The following is a 21,295-nucleotide window of genomic DNA, read 5'->3' as shown; positions in this document are numbered from 1 at the left end:
CCCGGGGGTCTGCTCCGGATCTGCCTGGGATCTGCCCGTGGATGTGCCCGGGGTCTGTCGGGGATCGCCCCGGGGATCTGCCCGCGCTGCGCTCCGGTGAGCGTTGGACGCTCCAGTGCTGATCCAGGGCGAGCCCGAGGCTCTCATTCCCCGAGCATCCCGCTGCCGCTGCGGGCAGCGATCACAGGGCTCATGGAAATGGATCCTGCTCCAGGTGTCACAGTCATCCACAGTGATCACAGGGATGGATCCTGCTCCGGGGCCATTCCCTGCACTCCCGCGCGTGTCTGGCAGCAACACGCAGTGTTCACAGGGCTGCTGGAGGATAGTGCTGGATTTTATTGCAAATTATCACAACGAGCTCTACCCGAGAGCTTCCCAGTCTCCTTAAAAAATACCATTTGTACCAGCTGGTTTGTCTCCTTTTGCCAGGCCATAATTTAATGTTTTCTAATAAAACCACACCACAGATTCCCATACGATAACCAACACGCCTCGTGTCCCTGACCCGGCGCTGCCGATCCCGGCTCACCCCGCGGGCTTTGCCGCTCTGTCCCGGGCCAGCCCCGCCGGGACAGGATCCAGCCGGGATCCCGGAGCGCAGCCTCCCTCCAGGGACGCGAACCGGGTGAGGGAAGCCCGGGAGCCCTCGGGGCAGGGCAGAGGAGGGAGGAATGAGTCCTGCGGAGGAGCAGGGCTGGGGGCAAGGAGAGAACGTAGCGCCGAGGGGAGCGGGACTGTTGTAAAATGTGGAATATGTCAAGATTATTTTAAGTAGTTTAATGTAAGATCTTTGCATACTTTCAGCAAGAAAGGAGACCCAAGCCGTAGGGCAGGCAGCAGCCAGCATGCCTTACTCAAGGACATCCTGGAACTAATGAGCATTAAGGATGTAGTAAATTCGAATTTTGGTGTACGTCTGTGTATACTTTGCTAACCTAGCAGAAGATTCAAGATCCGTGTCTCCCATAGCTGATCTATGTTCATTACAATTCTAAAGATACTGTGAAGACCCTTCAGCATGTGTAGAAGTTAGCTGAGGTTACACAACTTGTAAATTTCTAATCAATCCCGATAGATGGGCAGTACTTAGAAAGTTACTAACTCTGACCTGAGTATAAATAATAGCGTGAAAAGCCAAGTGGGGCGTGCTGGATTTGTAGAACACCACCGAGCACCGCGGCTCGCACAACTCTGAAATAACCATCAATGCTTCTGTCCAGTGTGTCACGATTGGCTTGCGGCACACCGGGAAAGCAATCCGAATTTGTGGGATGAGGGGTTGAGGGAACGCGGTGGGAAGGGCGGCCATGAGAGGAGCGGGGTCTGAGGGGCCGGGAGGCGCCGAGGGGAGCGGGGCTGAACGGCCATGAGGGGCCGAGAGGAGCGGGTATGAAGGGCCGGGAGGCGCCGAGGGGAGCGGGTATGAAGGGCCGGGAGGAGCTGAGGAGAGCAGGTATGAAGGGCCGGGAGGAGCCGAGGGGAGCGGGTATGAAGGGCCATGAGGTGCTGAGGGGAGCGGGTATGAAGGGCCGGGAGGCGCTGAGGGGATCGGGGCTGAGGAGCCGAGAGAGGCCGAGGGGAGCGGGTATGAAGGTCAGGAGGAGCTGAGGGATGGCAATGCGGGCCGCGGGCCTGAGGTACCGGGGGGACCGAGGAGAGCGGCTCACACGGCGGCCGAGCCCGTCCCGCGGCGGCCGCGCTGCCCCGGAAGAGGCGGAGCGGGCGGGCGGCCCCACGTGCGGCAGCGGTGGCGGCATGGCGGGGATGGAGCCGATGGGGCAGATGGAGCCGCGGGGCGGCGGCGCGGCGGTGACCGACCCCCGCGGGGTGCTGCGGCAGGGCCGCGCCTTCCTCGACTTCTTCTGGGACATCGCTAAGCCGGAGCAGGAGGTGCGGCTGGCGGCCACTGAGAGCCTCCTGCGGCACCTGCGGGAGGGCAAGAAGGTGAGGCGGGGGCCGTGGGTGCGGGCGGGCAGTGGCTCATGGCACAGCTCATCCCTGCGCTCCCGCTGGAGAACGCGGCAGTGCGGGGGCAGCGGCCGGGCCCGGGAGTCTGGCTGCCGGGCCGCGCTCGGAGCAGCCCGGACACCGCCCAGCTCGGTCTCTCTTGCAGGATGATGAACTCAAGTACACCCTGAAGCGGCTGGTGGAGGGACTGGGAGCCACCCGCGAGGCCGCCCGCCCTGGCTTCAGCTTGGCCTTGGCGCAGGTCAGTGTTTTCCAGCGCGGGTCAGAACCGTCGGCAGCCTCTGTCCATGCCTGGGGTCACTTTTGCTGTCTGTGCAAGGCTGGAGGACTCCCTTCTGTGTTCATGGGAGGGAAGGCTCTCACAATAACCGTAGTGAATTTAAATGGTGCTACTCTGCTTTAGAAACTTACGAAGTTATGAACTATACCAATATCACATTCATACTACAGAATTCAGTCCTGCTTCAAGGACCATCCTTGATTTACAAATTTTGACCAAGTTTTCAATTATTCTGTGTTTAGTACTATTACTGCTTGTTAAAACTGTCTTGCTCTTGGTCTTTTTTGGTTGATGTGGGATATCTGCCCTTCCTCTAGATCAGCTTGCTCCAAGTCCATCTAGGCTTGCCTTGAACATTTGCAGGGATGGGGCAGCCACAGCTCCTCTGGGTAACCTGTGCCAGAGCCTCACTGCCCTGACAGAGAATCATCTCTTCCTAATATCTAACCTAAATGGACCTTCTGTCAATATGAAGTCATTCCTCCTTGTGTGGGCACTCTGGGACTCCAGAGTCGCTCTGCAACTCTCTTGGAGGCTCTTTAGGCACTGGAAAAAGCTCTGAGCTCTCCTTGGAGAGAGAGAGGAGAGCTCCTTCTCCAAGCTGCACAACCCCAGCTCTCCCAGCCTACTTCCTGTTCTATACATCTTTACTGATCTGCCTGTCTTCATTCTGGCCTGGTAAAGCAGCACATCTGCTGCTGTGCTGAGCGACTCTTCAGCTCTATTTTAGCTTAACCCAAGATGATGTCATGAAATAGAAGAACTGCAAACTCCATCTCTCTCCTCAGGTTTTGCAGGCTTTTGAGGAAATTCCACTGTGCAGCATTTTGGAACAGATAAAAGAGAAACACAATCTGGAAAAAGTGAAAAAAGTAAGTGAGCTCATGGCAACATTTGCCAGCTGCTACCTAATTGTTCTCTATTCTTTGCAGTCTTGGTGTACAGTGTAGTTTTGGGGTTCATGTTAAAGCAAGTGACTGTAATGAAATAACAAGTATTTCTAGAAACTGGAAGTTGATGACATTGGCATCTGGCCCTGTTTTAGGTGAGATTTGTCAGTGTGATGAAGAGGTACTCTAGGACAGTTCTTAAACATTGTGCAGGGGGTTGCTTTTCAGTATGTTCTCTTCCGATGGTGGCGTGTTCAAGGCTGGATTTTCCTGCTGTCTTGCTCCACTGATTGTCTAGCTGCATGTGAGCTCTAGCCTTTCAGGAAAGTGAATTTTTACTTATTTTCATTTTTTCTTTCTCTTTCAGAAACTTGTGAGAAATGCTGCTTTTGGGAACTTTTTTGGAGTGATGGCTCTGTTTCAGTCTGGGCGGCTTGTGAAGGTAATGCTGCTGTCAGGTGTCAGTTCTGCTTCTGGGGCTTCTGATGTGGAAAGAGGATTGACAGAGAAAGGTTGGGTCACTGGGTAATCAATGCTGTGGCAGTTGAAGCATCAAGTTCAGTTCATTTCTATTGTGCCACTCTTTGTGCCCTTTTAAAGTCTGTTCCTGAGGAGAATGTAGGAACTGTGTAAAATAGTACAGGAAGCTCCTACCTCTCCTGGAAGGAAGGAATCTGTTGTCATATCCAGCTGGAAAACGCGATTTTGGAAAAAACTGAGTGACCAATCAAGAAACAAAATAGTGTTTCTTATTACAAGTAGGCATAAACATCTAAAGAGTGGATTATCACCTGAGCCTTCAGCTTAATTTCTGATATATGTCCTCTGGTTTTGGCTTGTCTTTCGTTTGTAGGACCCGAAAGCTCTGCTGGAGAGCATCCAGCTTCTCCAGCAGCTGACAAATCACCAAACACACCTCAGAGATCTCCCACGCAAAACTCTCATTGACATCACCTCTGAGGTACAGGCACAGCATGGGGCTGGGGGCTTGTGGGGCAGGGGGAAGAGAGGGTTTGCCTTTGGGGTCAGATTTTCCTTTAGTTTGTTCATAGCTGGAAGTTGTAGGGGGTATGGAAGAGTGTGTGTAAACTGTGGGAGCTGTCCCTGTATTGCCTGTGGGCAGATACTTGTGTTCTGGGAAGGGTGCTCTGGTTTAGCTTGGTTTGGCTTCATTGTGGACAATCCCACTCCCAAGAGTATTTCTTTTTTTTTTTTTTTAGTGGATATTATTTGTAGACATGAAGACTAGCAGTGTTAAATAAAAATAGAGAGTTTCTTTGTCCCTGGGTTGCCTGGCTGTACAGGCAGAGCAGTCAGACAGCAAGAGAACAATTGCAGCTGGAGTCAGTTGACCAGAATTGCTGTCTGATGACAGCATACTGTCCTACTCCCCATGGTTAAGCACCTGGGACTGTCTGGCAGTCAGGGACACATTCATTATTTATTTTTCATTGTGTCACCATAAAGACTATTTCTAGAGTTTCCAGAAGACTGCAAGCTTTTAGCAAAATGTCCTCCAATGCAGATACTTTAATGTGCTTACTTCACTGCAAGTTAGTAAAATGCCCTCAGGTATTTCTTATATGCTCTCACCCTCATTCCTGTCTAGGTACCTGAAACTGTGTTTGAGGAGGTCCTGTTTGACATCTTGCAAGGTGACCTCTCTTCAGCCTTCACATCTCCAGAGAACCTGCACCTTTTGCTTGTGGGTATGCAGAAATTCCCTGGTGTTCTGAAACCTAAAAAGCTGAAGAAGCTGTTTGGCTCATCTACTGTTGTAAATAAGGAAAATGTTTCCAGGTAAGTTCTTAAATAAGGAGGTTTAAATGAACATTATTTTGCTCTTGGCTAGCAGTGAGAGAAATGTGGCTGTGATTCTGATTCCTGCTTGTATTTGCCACTGCAAGTGCTGCTGAGGGTTAGGTGTTAATTGTTATGCAGGTTCCCAAGTTAGAGTTGTGTCATTTCTCCCAGGGGGCACAGCCTGCAGTTCTGTGTCTTTCAGCAGGATGAATTTGGCCTTCAGCAATTCCCTTTCAGGTCAGATCTCTCACATTATTTTATTTCTTCTTCTAGACTTGTAGAGCTTCTGAAAAGTGCTGCCAAGTCTGAGAAGGAAGACAAGAAATTGCCCAGTGTAGTGTTTGATTTGCTACAAGTTGCACTGAAGGAAGGTGCCTTTGAACTGTTCTGGAGTGAAGTTGTGGAGAACGGGCTATTGAAGGAGAAATCAGGACCTGTGAGGTTTGTTTTAACATACACTCTTTGTGCTTTCCCATGTGACCTTCTGTTTCTTGACCCAGAGGTTTTGACTTCATCTCCCTGCACGCTCCTGTACCCTGCCCCAGCACCTCCTCTCTGTCTTAGCCCTGTGTATGGATTTACTGCTGTGCTTTAGCCTGAGGGAATGTTCTTTGTTCCCACTCAGTTACATGTGCTACCGATTGCTGGGCAGTGCTCTCCCCTTGCTGTCCCTGGAGCAGCTGCAGGTGGTTCTCAAAGGGAAGGTGATGCTGCACTATGGAGAACACGTGGTAGCAACTCAGGTAGGTCTTTGAACAAGCTAAAGCCATGTCTTGAGCACGAGGAAGTCTCTGCCCCACTTCTAGTTTTAAATCATCTTGTATAAAAAAAGTTTATGTAATATTAGACATTGAACTCTTACTGAAAGCAAGGTTATTGTAGGACCATTGGTTGCAGTGGACTGAGCATAGCCTGTGTTTGATTGTCATTGCCTATTTTAAGGGTGTGGAAACTGTTTAGCACTGTCTCACCTGCTTTCATTGCTGCTGCCAGGAAAGCTCTAATGATGGGGGAAGCAGAGGAAGGGCAGCCCTCAGCAAATTGACAGTGTCATGTGTTGTCCTTTAACAGTCCCTTTGCTTTTGTGTGTCCAGAAGCTCCTTTTTGTTTATCATTGTGCTGGGTGTCTCATGAACATTGGAAGGCAAAGACAAAAAGGGACAACTCGTGCTTTTGTTTGTTATTGCTTGTTTCAATAAGCACATCTGAGGTTTTAGCACAAAAATTATTTGGGATTGGATTTTGGAGCTCCTCTTCTTCTTTCCCTACTGGGAAGCCAGCAAACAACACAAGCCTGCAATAAACAGAGGAAAAGTAAAAGGGCAATACTGATAAAACTGGCTTTTAGCTTGGCTTTTTGTGGTAACACAATCCCAAACCTCCTCACATGTGACCAGAAATAGTTGTTGTATCTTGGGAGAGATAGGTCTGTGTGATCATCTTGTTCTGTTATCAGAGCAGCCATAGGTGTGTGGATTTGCTCTGCAGATACTGAATACCATGGTGCCTCCCTAAACGGACCAGCTTTCTCCAGGATTTATCCACTGGCTTAGTAGTTTTCCTATTTCTTACTTTTTGTGCTTGTTGCACAGTAAATTAGGCTGTGATATTCCATGTGCTTCAAAATATTTTATTTGGTTCCTGTCTGAAATATACAAATCCCCTGAAGACAATAAGACTAAATGGAAGAAGCTCCTAATATTGTTGATGATGGGAGAGTAATGATGAAAAGATCTTCGTTTGAATTTGATTCTGGTTTGGGGGTTTGTTTTGTTTCTTGACATAGGTTGTTTGGAGAAGTAAATGCTGTTACCTTGTACATCCTTATGGGATTCTGGTGATTGTTGGAGATGGAGCTAGACAAAGCTGGAATCTGATATTTACTGGCAGTTATCTTCCTGATTCCACTTTTGTAATCAACAAGGGAGTAAATAAACCTGATTCACTTGAGAGGTCCCTTCCAACCCAGGCCATTCTGTGATTCTATGATTTTTATTTACAGAGCCATTCAGTCTGAGTGTGAAGTTGCTGACCTTTCTTTGACCATGTTTTTCAGTCTCCCCAGGGATTTAAGTTTGTTGCAGAAATGGAGGGATATATAGATACATTTCTGAGTGGCTGCGATGACCCAGAGAGGCAACTGGCTGTGATGATGGGCTTCTCTACCCTTACCAATCAAGGGAGGCCAGTGTTGTTGAGTGCTTCCAGGGTAGTCAGACATCTGCAGGCAGTGGCCTTGCAAAAATACATCTGCTGGCTCAAAGACATGTTCCTCAGGCCAGACTTGGACTGTTGTTTAGACTTCTCAAGTAACCGGCAGAAACAGAACCGGCAAAACGCTGACATGTGAGTACATGGCTTCTGCACCTTCCTCTCAACATTTGCTGGTTCTCTTACCGTGAGTTGACAATTGTTTGTTTCCTCTGTCTCAGAAAGTTTAGCCCCAGAATCTGACTCTTTCACTGGATAAAATTCAATTCTGCAAATTCTGCAAGCATATTGAGAACCAGCCAGCCTGCCCAAAGCAGACTGGATCACCAAAAGAGCTTTTTCTCTTCTTTGTCTAGTCCATGCAGTTGCTTTGGAGAATATGTCTGGTGGTTTCCTCTTTCACTACAGCTTCTCAGGTCTTTGTAGGAATTGTGCCCCGCTTTTATTTTTGTGTTAGACAGACTGGCATTCAGGCCAGATTATGTGTTACCTTGCAGCTATAAGCCTCACTCTACTGACTGCTGCAATTCTTGAAGTGCTTTTTGCTCATCTGCAGACTCTCTTTGGGGTAAATAGGTCGCCTTTTGCATAGTAAAAAGCAAACTTGAGAAGATTTTATCTCTTCTTTTGTACCTGTTGCTTTGTTACTACATAACTTCACCAGTTTTTTTATAAAGCCTCTAAATATCTGAAAGTCACCTCCTGATGAAGTGGATTGTGCAGTGTATTTATGTTGGGTTGCTGTTCAAACTGCTGATTGTGCCCACCTTCTTATTCAAAGATCACAACAGAAGATTGCTCGATTGAGAAGATGGATCATCCACCGACTGGTTAACATCACTGAAAGTGCCACCAAAAAAGAAGAGAGCCTTGTGATGGACATTGCCAGGTGAGACTGATGTAAAGACACATGTGCTGGGGATAATTGTGTGTAGCTCAACAGCAGTATTCCAGATAAGCTGTCCCCATGACACTAGGAAAATCCAGTAGTGGAAATACTCCATAAAAAATCATTTAGGAGTCTAAGTTTTGTTTTCAAAATACCTTCTGCATAATCGGACTAACCTGTGTCATAAGTAGTTGGCACTTAAAATCACATTAGTCCCATTTATTTTCAATAAATTTTCCATTCCTGCTTGCCTAAACTGCTTGAAGATATTATTTTTAACATCAGGTCTCAATAAGTATTTATCTGTCACTTAAAGTGTCTTGGAGAGTATGACCCACATCTGACAGTCTTAGTATTGTGTTTTGTGGCCTTAAGTGTTGATGCTTCACTTCTATAAAGTCCTGAGCATCTTTTTCTCTTCTTTACCCTGTGTATCTCAAGAAAAGAGTCTCATTGTAAATTGTGCTTTTTTCAGTGCTTGGACTTCCTTGAATGTGGAGCTGTTTGGTTTGCATGAGTGGGCTGATTTTGCTTTGTTATGACCAATCTGGGTTTTCATTCTATTTTTGTCTGTTCTAGGTTTTGCTTCTTCCATGCTTTCTTTGTTGCTAAGAAGAAGAATTCCCAGGTAGCTGAGGCTAGTGTCCTTCCATCAGAGCCCCTAAATGAACGGGATCATACGGAGACAGAAAACTACTTCTTTGGGTAAGGATTTGATTGCATGCTTTAAGCTTGGAAATTTCTCTTTTTTTCCTGAGGATAAGATCAGCTTGTGAATGGTGGGGCAAGAAGTTTGGAATGGTAGGCTGCTATTGGAGCATTTCTTTGACTCCAGCACAAGGAAATGGCTTTTTTTATGGAGATGGATTTTTCAAAGATTGTGTTTTGTCCATGACAAATGAGTATATGTGAGATGATATGGCAGGTGTGCAGTTGAGCTCATACTGCTTTTTCCCATAGTATTTCCATTGCCTTTATTGCAAACTAGAAGGGGAAGGACCCAAGAGGGGAGGTGCTGGGGTTTTGCTGGTGGCTGTTGGCTTTCTGGCACTCTGTGTGCAAGGTCCTGGGACTCCACAGCCCTCCCTGTGCTAAGGAAAATAGAGTTGGCAATAGGTGCTTTTAGATGATTGCCAAACCTCAGTAGAAGGAAAGTAGAGGACGTGGTGGGACACAAAGTGAGAAGCAGCTGAGATTAATGGTGTCCTTGAGAACACCAGATGGCTTGGGACCACCAAGATTATGAGCTCTACACTGCTGTCTTGGCTACATGTGTGGGTTGAAAGGTGGGCACTGTCAGTCTGGGCTGCAGTGAGTGACCAGAGCTCTGGGATGAGAGTGCTTTGCTGATGGGTATTATTTAGGAGGAGCAGGCCTATTATTATTATTATTATTATTATTATTATTATTATTATTATTATTATTATTATTATTATTATTATTATTATTATTATTATTATTATTATTATTATTATTATTGTAGGAGCAGGCCATTTGGTTCCTGTGACAATAACATGGTGTTTTTCTTTGCAGGCTACTTCAGACATTAAACACCCTGCCTGTTTTGGGGGATACAGCAAAGGCTGCAGCCTTGAGGGAGAAACATGTCCATGGTGTGACTGCAGATGGGAAGCTGTGGATCTTTCTCCTTGTTGAGTATGCCAACAAGCTGCTCTCCACTGAGCATGTCAAAGCTGTGAAACCTTTTACCAAGGAACAGAGGGATATCTGGGAGAGGTGAGATGCTTGGGAAACTGTGTACTGGGTTGGTGAAGTGAGAAAGGTGGGAGCCCTGGTGTTGGTTTCTCTTTAGGACAGTAAAGGAGATGTTGTGTTCTCTTTGCCTCGTGGTGTTCTGGTTGCTGTAGCACAGCCATTTCACAGGCAGTGGCAGTTGTTTTTCTTGCCTTTCAGTATCCTGCACCCATGGCTGGGTTTCAGAGTATCTTTCTTTTCACCCCATTCCTTTCTTCCTCTTCCTTCTATGTGTTAACTATGTGATAGCCATGTCCTCTTCTATTTTTGCTCATAGTCCTTCTCCCAAACATGATTGTAACAGTCTGCTCATCTTTTCTCTTAATAATGCCTGTACAGACTTCTCAATGACTCTTTTCTGAGTTTGTTTCCCCATAAAGGTCTAGCCTTGGCTGTGGTATTAGGGATGTAGTCAGTGCACACAAGTACAGTTTTTTACAGTCAGATACTGTTATTGGGTTAAGATTGTGAACTAAAAGAGTATCCAATGCCAATGGGTGAAATGTTAAGTACTCAAAACAGTACCGTAGTTTTGGTCACATTTTTAGTCTGGTCAGATGAGATAATTTGCTGTGGTAATTGTGAAAACTCAGAGGGGTTTCTTTCTTCAGAACACTGCAGTCTGTGAAGAATCTGCAGAAGAAGGAAAACAAATCAGACAGTGCCAAAGTTGGCGCTTTCCAACAGCTTCTGCTTTCAATGGCCATTCATCTTTTCAAGGTAAGAACTCTGATGAATATTTCTGTAGTATGAAATAGGCTGATAGCTGGGCTTTCTGAACACCTGGATGGGGAGTTCCTCTGTGTTCAGGGATCCAGCCTTTCAGAACCTCTGGGTCCTGAAAATGGTCAACTGGCAGCTAATAAGCTGTGATTCTTACACTGTCTGTAGACATGTAGTGGGCAATCTTGGCCTTACCATTAGTTCTGCCCTTGATTTGCTGCTGACTGGAGCAATTTTTACTTAATTTCATGGGGTTTTTTTCTGCAAAAGAGTTGCATTGGTGATTGTAATATTTGTACCTGTTTAGAGTGGTCCTTAGATTTGGAGCATATTCCCTCTGTTGTTGTTGGTAGTGGGGAGTTCTGAGCTTGTTTCCTGTCTGCTTGTGATCAAACAGAATCAGTCTGAAACAGTGGAAGTTCTGAGTGACCTTCTGAACTGCACAGAGAAGGCCTTCAGCAAAGAAGCCAAGAAGAAGACTGGTGAGTCCTCCCTACAGAAGGAAAGGGAGTGGGATTGTTAGTGGTCTGTCAAAGACAGAAGATGGCAGTTCTACATTAGGGAAGCACTCTGCATTGGTTCTGGCTTGATGCACTTACCCCCAGGAGAATCCCTTCTTCATTCTCTTTCTATTCTAAGACTTCTGCTCCAGCTCTCTGTGTGCACTGTCAGTGGGTTGTGTTCTTGTGTGCCTTGGAAAGGACAGCTGGGCTCCACAGCTGCTCATGTTTGTGTGAGCACTCCCAGGGAGTTCATTCTCCTTGAGGCACTGTTCTGTGGGCCAGTGGCTGGTGGTGACCTGGTGGTGTCTGCCTGGCAGAGCTGTAGGCTCGAACACCCAGCAGGCATCAAAGATATTTCCTTCTAAGCTTGAGTTCTGAGCAGACTAAATTTGTCCTCTATGTAAACACAGCATGTTTGGAGATGGAGGCTGATCCTTGTTTAGGGCCTGTGGATGCTCTAGGTTGGGACTTGACCAGAAAAAAACTTGTCTGGGTCTTCTGATTTCCTCTCCAGCTGTGGTCTTGTTCTCCTGAAATCTGTGTAAATCAATTTGATGGCACTGTGAAAATAAAAGCTGTAATTCTTTGGTGGTTTGGTTAGTTGTAGAGCAGGATTCCCAAACTTTTGGACTAAAGGATGAATTTCAAATGCCATCACTTTTCATGGGCTGCTGTGACTTCTGATTTCACTGGAAACACTATAAAGTGCATATACTTTTGCTGACCTGCTGCTTTACTGTGACCAAGTAGGTGCCAGTGACTTGCAGAACTGCTAATCTAAGTAATGATCTAATAAATAATAGCTTTTGTTACCTGGTAAGCCTTTGCAGTGGTCAAAAGACCATTTCAAACATGTTTCTCCCTCTGGTTTCTTCCTCCCAGCCTGCTGGTCTGTGTTGCTGAGTGGTACTTTTAAGAGCCAGCTTGAAGGACAATTTTTATTCCTTGGTGAATTCTTCTGTAGTTTCTTACTGATACACCAGTGCCTCTTCCTGTCATTGTTTGTTTGTTCCTGTGCAGACAGCTCAGAGCCAGGATGGGTTGAGGTGATGGTGGAAATCCTTCTCTCCCTCCTTGCCCAGCCCAGCCTCCTCTTACGTCGGATTTCCAAGAGTGTGTTTGTATGGATATGCCCTAGCCTGACCAAGAGGGGCTTGCAGCTCATCCTGGATGTAAGTGAGGCACTAGCAGGGCCTTATACTGTTTGCCTGTTTTGTCCCTAACAGATGTATGCATGTCTCGATTTTGGATTTAATTTAAAGTCTGCTTGATTTAGGAAATGTCCGATGATGTGTGCTACTGAATTGGAGCTGTAATTTAGAGAATGTTTAGGCTATTTTTTGTTTTTGTGGGGGAGGAGTTTGGTTGTTTTTTTACAGGAGCCTGAGATCTGCTAACTTCAAGCTGTATTATTTGATAGTTTTAGGCTGAAGAAATTCCTCGGTCAGTTTATATAGCTGGTAGATTTTATATGTGAGTATAAATGGTAACATTTCTTTTTTCTAGAAAGGTGCTTTTTTCATAGAGGTCCTAAAAATAAGTGACAATAAAAATGTAAATTTGTCATACCACTAAGAAAGGTGGTGCCTACTGAGAAAATAATATGTGGATTACAAAGATGTTCTGTCACGTACTTTGTGATGAACCTAATACTTAATTTGTAATAAATGAAGTTGTGCAATGCCACCAGCCTCTTTAGTTTTCTCCCCCTTTTTTGTTACTTAGAGAAAGTACTTGGCAGGCTAACAAGCAGAAAGTTAATGCCCTTACTTAAAATTCCATTATTCAGTTGGTTCACTGTGCTGAAAATTCTGTCTGTTGTACACCAGAAATGGTTAAAAACAAAACGAAAAATGCAAGTCCCTTTTTTTTTGTAGGTTTTTGACCCTAACCAAGAGCAAAATGAAGAAAGTGCTGTTGTTGTGATGGAAGAATCAAACAAAAAGACCAAATCTGCCCAGGACACGGTAATTGTGCCATTGCCAGTGACAAACACTCCTCATATCCTCAATATTTGATGTTTCTCCTGAGCTGTGTTAATAGATTAACATCATTTCTCTAGTTGAGGAAAATGGCTGTCCCTTAAGGTTTATTTTAAAGGTTCAACACACAAATGGCTTGTTGGAAGTGCATGCCAGAGTCTCTTGGCCTGCAGTTGTAGGTGTGGCTGGTTGAATAGATGCCTTTCTGAGAAGAAATAGCTGCATCCTGAAAGGAGCACAGGCCTGTCCTTTCTGCAGCCACAGACACAATTGTGGCTGAGATGCACAGCCAGCTGGATTCCAGATCTCAGTTTTTAAGGACTGTAGAGATTCAAGTCATGAAGCATTACAGGCATCTGCAGAGAGGAGAGTCAGATGGGAGCTGTTCCTTGGAAGCTTCTCTTTGATACTTATTTAATGTGACAGAGAGGTCTGTATTGTATTCTACTTTTAGCTCTTGTGGAGATCTGGTACCCCATTATCTGAGGTGCCTCTCCTTGGATCTGAAGGCTAGAAGGCAGGCAGTAGGGGAGGGGAGGGTTGAGGTTTTATTTCTAAGAATTGAGTTGGGCTTGTGTGGTGGGCTCAGGAGATGAACTTCCCTTCCTTAGGATGAAGAAGGAAGCGAGGACTCCTCGGATGAAGACAACACTGACAGTGAAGATGAGGAGAGTGAAGAAGTTGATGATAATTTTCGCAGTCAGCTGATGAAAGTTCTCCAAGGAGGGAATACTTTGGTATGTGTTCACTGCCTACCTTGATACAGATACCAGGAGGTTGGGATGGTGAGAGATGATCTAGTAACCCTCATGCTGCCTGAACTCATGCAGTCACAACCCTTGCATCCATCTTTGTATGGCACCTGAAACACTCATGGTCTTAGGTGAGCTGTGGGAATAAGTCACTTGTCCTTTTATTTATTGTTCATATGTCTTGAGCACTTTAGCTTGTTCAGTCTAGCCTGACACAGCTTGTGCTCCTGCCTGTAATAAATGAGATTGATGAGAACTAAAGCCCTGAGATACTGTTACATGTGTTGGCTGGCCTGTGTGGAGGAGTGTTCCCTGAAGGCCACTCTGGAGACTTACTTATAGCAGTGATAGTGTTTGATTTAATGATCCCAATAAAAGTTGCAGGCATAGCAACATATGAACCTCTTTACTGAAGGAGGAACAGCACAGAGGGAGTAAGGTCAAAACCTCAGCCTCTTTCCTCTCCTGATTCTCTCTACATGTTAGTCCTGTGCAGCCAGATTACTTGATGGGAAATATAAGTGAGATTTCTCATGGGTCTGGGCATCTGTATTTCCTCCCTACAGTATTATTCTGGGTTAGCTACATCCCTACTTGAGTCTGGTCTTGGCTCTGGTTCCCTCCCCACTGTCCTTCTGAAGTATATGAGTTAATGTGTTGGGTTCTCTCTCCTAAAAACAAAAGGAAGAAGATAAGAGTGATGAAGAGCTGGATGATGAGGCTATGATGGCTCTTGACAAGAACATCTCAGCCCTTTTTGCTGAGCAGCAGAAACGGATCCAGGCGAAGAAAGATGAGAAGGACAGGATGCGGAAAGAGAAGATCCTGCGGAGGGATTTCAAGGCTAAGGTGGGAAACAAGTGTTTGTGTGAAGACCTTTGGTTTGTAGCATGTCAGTTGAAGCCTATGCATGCTGTGAGCTACCCAGCACTAAACAGCTTGGACATTCACCTATGTCATGAGCTCCAGGAAGCTGGGACTGGATTGTTCTGGCTTTATAGAGCACGTGGCACTGTTGGGGTCAGTGACTGGGGCTTCACAGGCCTGCTTGAAAACCAGGATTGTGCTGTCAAAAAGTACACCAAGGTTTTCATTTGCTGATCTGAAATGCTTAAATTGAAAAGATCCTTTCCCTCAGCTACCCAAAGATCCCTGTCAGTTTTTTTTAACTGGACAAGCTTGCTGTTCCATAAAGCATAAAGTGCCTCGGGTCATTTTGCAACATGAGCTTTTTTTAGCCAGTAAAATTGGGGGTTTTGCTAAACCCCCTGGTTGGTTGTGACTGTAATGCTGAGGTCAGGCCGCCTGGTGTCAGCATGGACCTTCTGGGACATTCCAGCATCCAGGGACAGCTCCAGCTGCTCCCAGACAGAAATGGGAGTCAGGAGTCAGTTAGCCAAGGCTGAATAGTGAAGTGAGCCAGTGGCTGTACTGTATTTCCCTTCTGTAGATGCTGTTCTATAAAAAGGCTGATTTTATGCTGCACTGTCTGTAGTTCAAGGGGGCTTGCAGGGGTGAGATCTGTCAGTCAGTGGTGCTAGCAGGGACCTGTGCCAGGTTAGAGTGACTGCAGGTCTGGCCAGGTGACACTGATTCTTGTAACTGTTCTTTCTAAATGGTATCACTGCATGAAATACAGTTGCAGCCAACAAACAACTCTCAATCTTCAGTTTCAAGTTCTAATTTTTAGTTTTTCATGCCTTAGAAATGATACCAGAATGTGTACAGATCTCAGCTGTATATAATTTTCTTCAGCCCTCCAGCTGCTCCACAGCCTACTGGTAGGTGCTGTGGGTAAATCCATCTTGTTTCCCTGTCTGCTGTACTCCTCACATGGTTAACTGTGTTTGCAGGTGTTGGATCTGATTGATGTGTTCCTGGTTAAGCAAGCAGAGAACCCCTTGGTGTTTGATATCATTGAGCCCCTGCTTCAGTTGATTGAACAGTGCATGAGCTCAGACTCTGACAAGCAGGAGGTTGACTTCCTCCAGAAAACAGCTAGCATCTTCAAGTAAGTGTCCTTAGACCTCCAGGTAATAGACAATGGCTTTTGATAAACAGCTGTGGTATTGGTTGAGCACCAGGAGCTGCTCTTTCTAAGGTTGAAGGCAATTGCTGTGCTTAGAGATTGTGTAGGTTAGATTACCAGCACCACACACATACACAGTGCTTAGTCATAACCTGCAGGAAAGGAATTAGGATCTGCATTTTCTAGGCTAAAGGACTTGAAGTGTCAAACCTGTTTGCAGGTGGAAGCCTCAAGAACAACTGCAGGTATGGAGGCATGTCACTGAGTACCTCCATGGGCCTCTGACCTGTGAGTCAGACCATAGAACAACTCCCAACACTTACAGAGTTGCTGCTGTGGCTGGAACAAACTCTCAACAAGTTATTTCTGAGACAGGCAGAGTGCAAATTCTCTGTTCAGAGCCAGAAGTGAGGGATGATACCAGCTAGACAGATAAAATGCATGCTGTGTCACATGTGTCCTCTGTGCACCACTTCTTGACATCTTCAGCACTCTAAAGCTTTTTCAGTGCTGCTCTCTCCCCAGCTGAGAACCAGTTGTGAACTAACAAGCTTGAGGTAGTCAGTCCTTTTTGTGGGAGCTCTGAAGGAAAATCAGCTCTGATGCCTGAATTTGTGCTTGAAGGTAAAGAGTGTTCAGAGTCCTCACCCTTCTCGCCACAGCCAGGTGCTGCAGGGCTTGTCTGCTGAGTACCTAGCTAGCATTGTTTGTTACCACTCACTGTGTTCTGGTTTTGCTCTCACTCACCCTGATGGAGTGATAAGTGTTCCTGGCCATCTGCTGCCCAGAGCTCTGCAGTGATGGCTGTGCATTTGTTTCAATGCTGTGCAGGAACTCGCTGTGCCGCAACAAGCAGTACTGCAAGAGAGTGGCCTCCCTGCAGGAGGACGTGCATGCTTTAGTGCAGAGACTGGTCAAGAAAGCTTGCAAGCACACTGACTCTGCAGTGGCTCTCTACTACTTCAGGTGAGTGCTCACAAGGAGCTTCTCTACTGATGCTGTGAGCAGGTGTGATGTGTGTTTAGAGGTCTGGGAAGCAAGAGCCTTGCAGAAGGCTTCATACCAGCATCTGGGTCTTACATAAGGACTAGTCAGTCCTGGCAGGCTGAAGCATTTTCAAATATGTCTGTTTTTTGGTGATTGTCTTTTATAGCTTCTGTGATACAGAAATGGTCTGGTACAGTGCTGCTGCTGCTGCTGCTGGGAAGTGCTTTCTTGAGGCTTCCTCTGGGAGTAATGCAGTGTGTGTGCTTCAGTGGGGGATGAGTGTATTTCCTAGTTAACCTGCGATGATTGTTCTTTAAATTCAGCGTTTACTGTCTCCATGATAGCACAATGAGGGCAATAGCCATCAAGTCCTGACTGTACATTCCAGTTTTTTCTGCTTTGCTGTAGAATAGAGGAAAATTAGGATAAGCCAGATACAGATGAGTGATCTTGCTGTTCTGTGGTGTAAATAGGAGTGTTATTTACCAGCAGGCTCTCTTCTGACATGCAGCCAGTTTCATGAGGACTTTCATACTCAGTGTGGGATATTTCAGCTCAGCTGTGTGTGCAGTGGGTACCATGTTGCATGGTCAACCCAGTGTCATTGGAGATTGTTGGCTCTGCAGCACATATCCCCCATGGCTGTGCAGGAACCTTGGTACCTCTGGCAACATGGGGCTGGCTGTGTATGCTGCATGGTTCCCTGACAGCTTCCCACCAGTGCCCAGTAAATACTGCATTTTCCACAAACACAGAGGTCTTCGTGTTCTCCCAATGGAGATTTCTCCAGCCTGAGTTCTCCAGCACATGGCAGCTGAAGCTGAGGCTATGCTGCAGCACTGGCTGAGCTGTGCAGGCTCAGAAATCCTGGGCAAGGTGCAGAACTCCTCCAGCAGTGCCAGTCAAAAGCATGAGCTTGAGGAAACCAGGCTGACAGTGGAGATACCTGACTGTGATGACACAAAATGATTCGGCTTCCTGAGATTTCTTTGTCTTTAGGTCTGGCCAGAGTGGGTTAGTCTGATAGAAGGGACACTCTCAAATTCTTTCATCTTTGCTGCAGAGTAAGCTGCCTGTGCCACTTGGCCTCTGCCCTTAGGTAGCTTCATTGTGGCCCTGTGGTAACTGCTGTGTTCTCCTGTTTTCTTTTGTAGTGCCTCATTGTACCTGCTCAAAGTGTTGAAAGGAAACACATCATCAACTGCTCCTCCCCCTGAGCCTGAGAAACAGAATGACAGCAGAGCAAAGCAGGCATGTCAGGTAAGACATGAGGCTGCTCCTGAGGATGTGTTGTTGCCAGTAAAGCTGCTTTACCTGGTTCTGCTGAGGGGCCCTTCCTTATTTATTGTCACTGAGCCTGCTGCTTGCAGGTACCTTTCTACCTGATTTCCATGACACTGGAAAGTTCCCCCTCCCTTTCTGGCCCTCACCCTCCTGGCTTTCCCCCTGTCCTGCCTGCTTGGCCATAGGCACAGGGGCTGCTGATTCATTGGATTCAGATTGATGTCCAAAGAAGCCTCGTGTATTTGTGCTGTTCTCCTCCCTGATTTGCTGGTTTTTCCATTAAACTCCTGGCAGTCACTCTTGAGTTTTTTCCAGAGCTTGCTGAGGAGCAGGAAGACACAGAGCAGTGGTGGATGAGAGTAAACTCCTATTCCCCTGAGGTTTGGGCTAAGGTGAAGGGTGAAGACTGTTTGGAGCAGCCCTGATTTTAGTGGTAGTTGTTTGGAGGGAGACTTCATCTGATTATGCTACAGGTGTCCATTACTGGAAGACCCTTAGTCTGATCCCCTTTCACCTACTGTCTCTGCTGCATTTCACAGGTCTCAGAGTAGGTGACCCTTTATGTTGGGCAGCCCACTCCAGTCACGTCCTCTAGGTACTTAGCAAGTCATGTCTCTGTCTGACCAGCTGACCCTGGCCTTGCCTCTGAACCCCTCACATTGATCACAGGAATTAGTGCCTTCATCTTGCTGACATCTTGTGGGGTAGAAAAACAAACAGAGCTCCCTCATGGAACTTAACACACATGGAATTACTGTTGGAGGCTGAAAAGACAGCCAGTGTTTCTAGGGTTTAGGGAGAGGTGGAGGGTGTTAATCCAAGTTGCTCCTGTGAGGTGCTGGACCTTTTGTGGAAGAAAAACAAAAGTGGGAGATCTGGGGGAATGCATACAACATACTTGACTTTGAGGCTAGAGTGAGGCATGCTTCACAGCATCCTTGTGCAGTTTCACAGGGAAACCTCTTATTCCAGTGGGAGCAGTGCTCTGGTCCTGGCCAGGCAGGGACAGAACCTCCAGCTGACATGAGCTGCCAGTTTGAGGGAAAGGACAGCTCAGTTCATGTCATGCTGCTGCTGCTGACTGACATTGTATTGAAGCTAGGGAGGTTTTGCAGTGGGGAACCAGAGACAGAGGTGTTGTGTGTTTCCAGTGAGCTGTGCTCTGTGTGCACAATTTGAAGGTTTTTAATAAGCAGGAAAGTGGAACTAGAGCTGACACTAGGATGCAGTAGCCAAACTTAGAAAAAAACTATAGAAGAAATTTCTTTTCAGTAAATATATGCATGGAAGGAGAAATCAATTGTTTCCCCTGCAGAGGTGTGTATCAAGTAAGTGCTAAGTAGAGACACTCAACTAGAAAAACTGAGGTCATATTTCAAGACCCATCTTCCTTATTCCACTTTAGCCTGTGTTCAGCTGCAGTAGCACTGGGAGTTTGACCTGAGAACAGGACACCACATTAACTTGGCATTAGATTTCCATGGGGCTGTGGAAAAATTCCTTGGGCAGTGGTTCACTACTGTGAAAATGACAGCTTTTTCCTCCTGGGCCCTAATTTATCACTCTTCCCAAAGAGCAGTACTTCCCTGGTAGTATGAGAACAGTCAGGAATGTTGGGATGCAGTGCTCCACAGTTGGCTCTTCCATGACTCCTGTTTGTTGAGATCCATGTAGCCTGAGCAGGTTGCTGTGTGTCTGGGATTCTTGTTCCCCACCAGAGGGGGACATTGGAGCATGGACACAGTTTTGGCATTGCTGGATCCCTGATCAGTGCTAGGGCTTGTCTGCTGAGTACCTAGGAGTCCTGGACATAGGTGCTAAGTGTATGTAGATACAGATATGTATACACTAAAATCTACAGCTACAAGTAGCTCTTCAGCTGAGAACAAACACCATGTGCACAGCCCAGCTACTGCAGGATGGGCTGGCAGTGCCCTGTGAGCCTCGTGTACTAGACATGCCAACCACAAACCTAGAGCACAGCCCCTACACTGCATGGAGTGTGTGTATTCCTACTAGGAAGCTGTGCTGCCCTTCAGTGACAAGGTCATATGGTGTGTGTAGTCCTACTAGGAAGCTGTGCTGCCCCTCAGTGACAAGGTCATATGGCTGTCAGTGCCTGGGAGAGCATATTTGGGGCCCACTTGGCTGTTTATTCATGGTTCTGTGTCATATCTCAAGCATAACTAGTTGTTAGGAAAACCTCTTTGAACTGATGAAAATTAATTTATTCATTGTTAGTGATTCATTCTTGTATTTCACTGGAAATGCTTTTATTTTGTTTTCTTCCCTGCAGCTTTTGAACCCAGGCTGTTTGAATGTGAAGAAGGTGGCTGCTGTCTATCAGCAGGCACTGACCCAGTTCCTCAGCAAAAGGAACAGTCCCCTCACATGCTCCATGTTCCATGATCTCTTCAAACGCTTCCCAGTAAGTGCTGCTGGCTCTGTTGTCTTTTGCTGGCTCCAAAGTATGATTAGAATTCTCTGGGAGAGAAGCTTCTCTGCTTTATTGCAGACTTTTGAAATTGCTGTGAGGTTCCCTTGGGTTTTCACCTGCTCAGACTCTTAAACTCAGACTCAGTTTTTATAGCAGCACTGCAGGAGGCCAGGATCTTATTTATGGTTTGGCCTGGGATACTGAATGCAGAAAGCAGGTGAACAGCAGGCTGCTCTCTAAAACATACCCTAAGAAGCTTTAATTTTTTACAAGTATTCAAGACAACATGGATGAGCAAATTTTGCACAAAGGCAGAAGAGGTCACCGTGTTTGAACAACCAGTGTAGCTTCTGTCCAGCTCTGCTCCCACTGCATGCTCAGTTTCTCAGTTTTCTTTCAAGAAGGCTGAAGAGTGTGAAGTCTAATTGAAATCTAATCTTCAAGCCTGATACTCAGACAGTGCAAGTGTCTGAAATGTTTGATGTATTTCCTGCAAGCTTAACCTAAGCCTGGGGCTGGTCTCCTCTATGAGGACAGCCAGTTTTTAAGAAACAGGCCATGAACCTGAATGTCATACAATTCTTCAGGGGTTTTTAGCTCAGAGCAAACTAGAGACAGCTGCCAGAAGCCCTTTCTCCAAACCTTTTAGAACTGATGTCTGATGTGAGGGTGGGAGGAGATGCAAGCTGGTATAACTGGGGCAGGATGCTTTCAGGCTGAGGACTCCATCCAGAAGAGAGTTCTGCTTGCCAGGTTTCTTAGGACACCAGCCCATGATGCCTCATACCTAAGTTTGAGA

At 46.3% G+C, this 21,295-nt stretch overlaps 1 protein-coding gene across 1 annotated transcript in view; it reads left to right on the top strand.

The window, feature by feature from the left end:
- Nucleotides 1-1,758: 1,758 nt before the first annotated feature.
- The window catches only part of MYBBP1A (MYB binding protein 1a), a gene marked incomplete at its 5' end in the record, with an annotated part of 52,447 nt that continues 32,910 nt past the window's right edge, over nt 1,759-21,295 (top strand). Inside the window, 22 exons of the mRNA XM_084218853.1 lie at nt 1,759-1,947; nt 2,117-2,212; nt 3,040-3,123; nt 3,509-3,583; nt 3,995-4,102; nt 4,751-4,941; nt 5,218-5,385; nt 5,570-5,687; nt 7,001-7,290; nt 7,937-8,044; nt 8,624-8,749; nt 9,578-9,781; nt 10,411-10,519; nt 10,920-11,004; nt 12,046-12,197; nt 12,903-12,992; nt 13,619-13,744; nt 14,444-14,608; nt 15,613-15,770; nt 16,620-16,754; nt 17,930-18,035; nt 20,356-20,487. Of these exons, the coding sequence (XP_084074979.1) occupies nt 1,759-1,947; nt 2,117-2,212; nt 3,040-3,123; nt 3,509-3,583; nt 3,995-4,102; nt 4,751-4,941; nt 5,218-5,385; nt 5,570-5,687; nt 7,001-7,290; nt 7,937-8,044; nt 8,624-8,749; nt 9,578-9,781; nt 10,411-10,519; nt 10,920-11,004; nt 12,046-12,197; nt 12,903-12,992; nt 13,619-13,744; nt 14,444-14,608; nt 15,613-15,770; nt 16,620-16,754; nt 17,930-18,035; nt 20,356-20,487 (3,015 nt within the window). The remainder of the gene's footprint in view (nt 1,948-2,116; nt 2,213-3,039; nt 3,124-3,508; nt 3,584-3,994; nt 4,103-4,750; nt 4,942-5,217; nt 5,386-5,569; nt 5,688-7,000; nt 7,291-7,936; nt 8,045-8,623; nt 8,750-9,577; nt 9,782-10,410; nt 10,520-10,919; nt 11,005-12,045; nt 12,198-12,902; nt 12,993-13,618; nt 13,745-14,443; nt 14,609-15,612; nt 15,771-16,619; nt 16,755-17,929; nt 18,036-20,355; nt 20,488-21,295) is intronic.

Source organism: Fringilla coelebs, assembly GCF_963513975.1.
Source record: "Fringilla coelebs genome assembly, chromosome: 20".
Taxonomy (NCBI): Eukaryota; Metazoa; Chordata; class Aves; order Passeriformes; family Fringillidae; genus Fringilla; species Fringilla coelebs.
The sequence above is the reverse complement of the archived record's forward strand: the minus strand, read 5'-3'. Positions and strand labels throughout refer to the sequence as shown.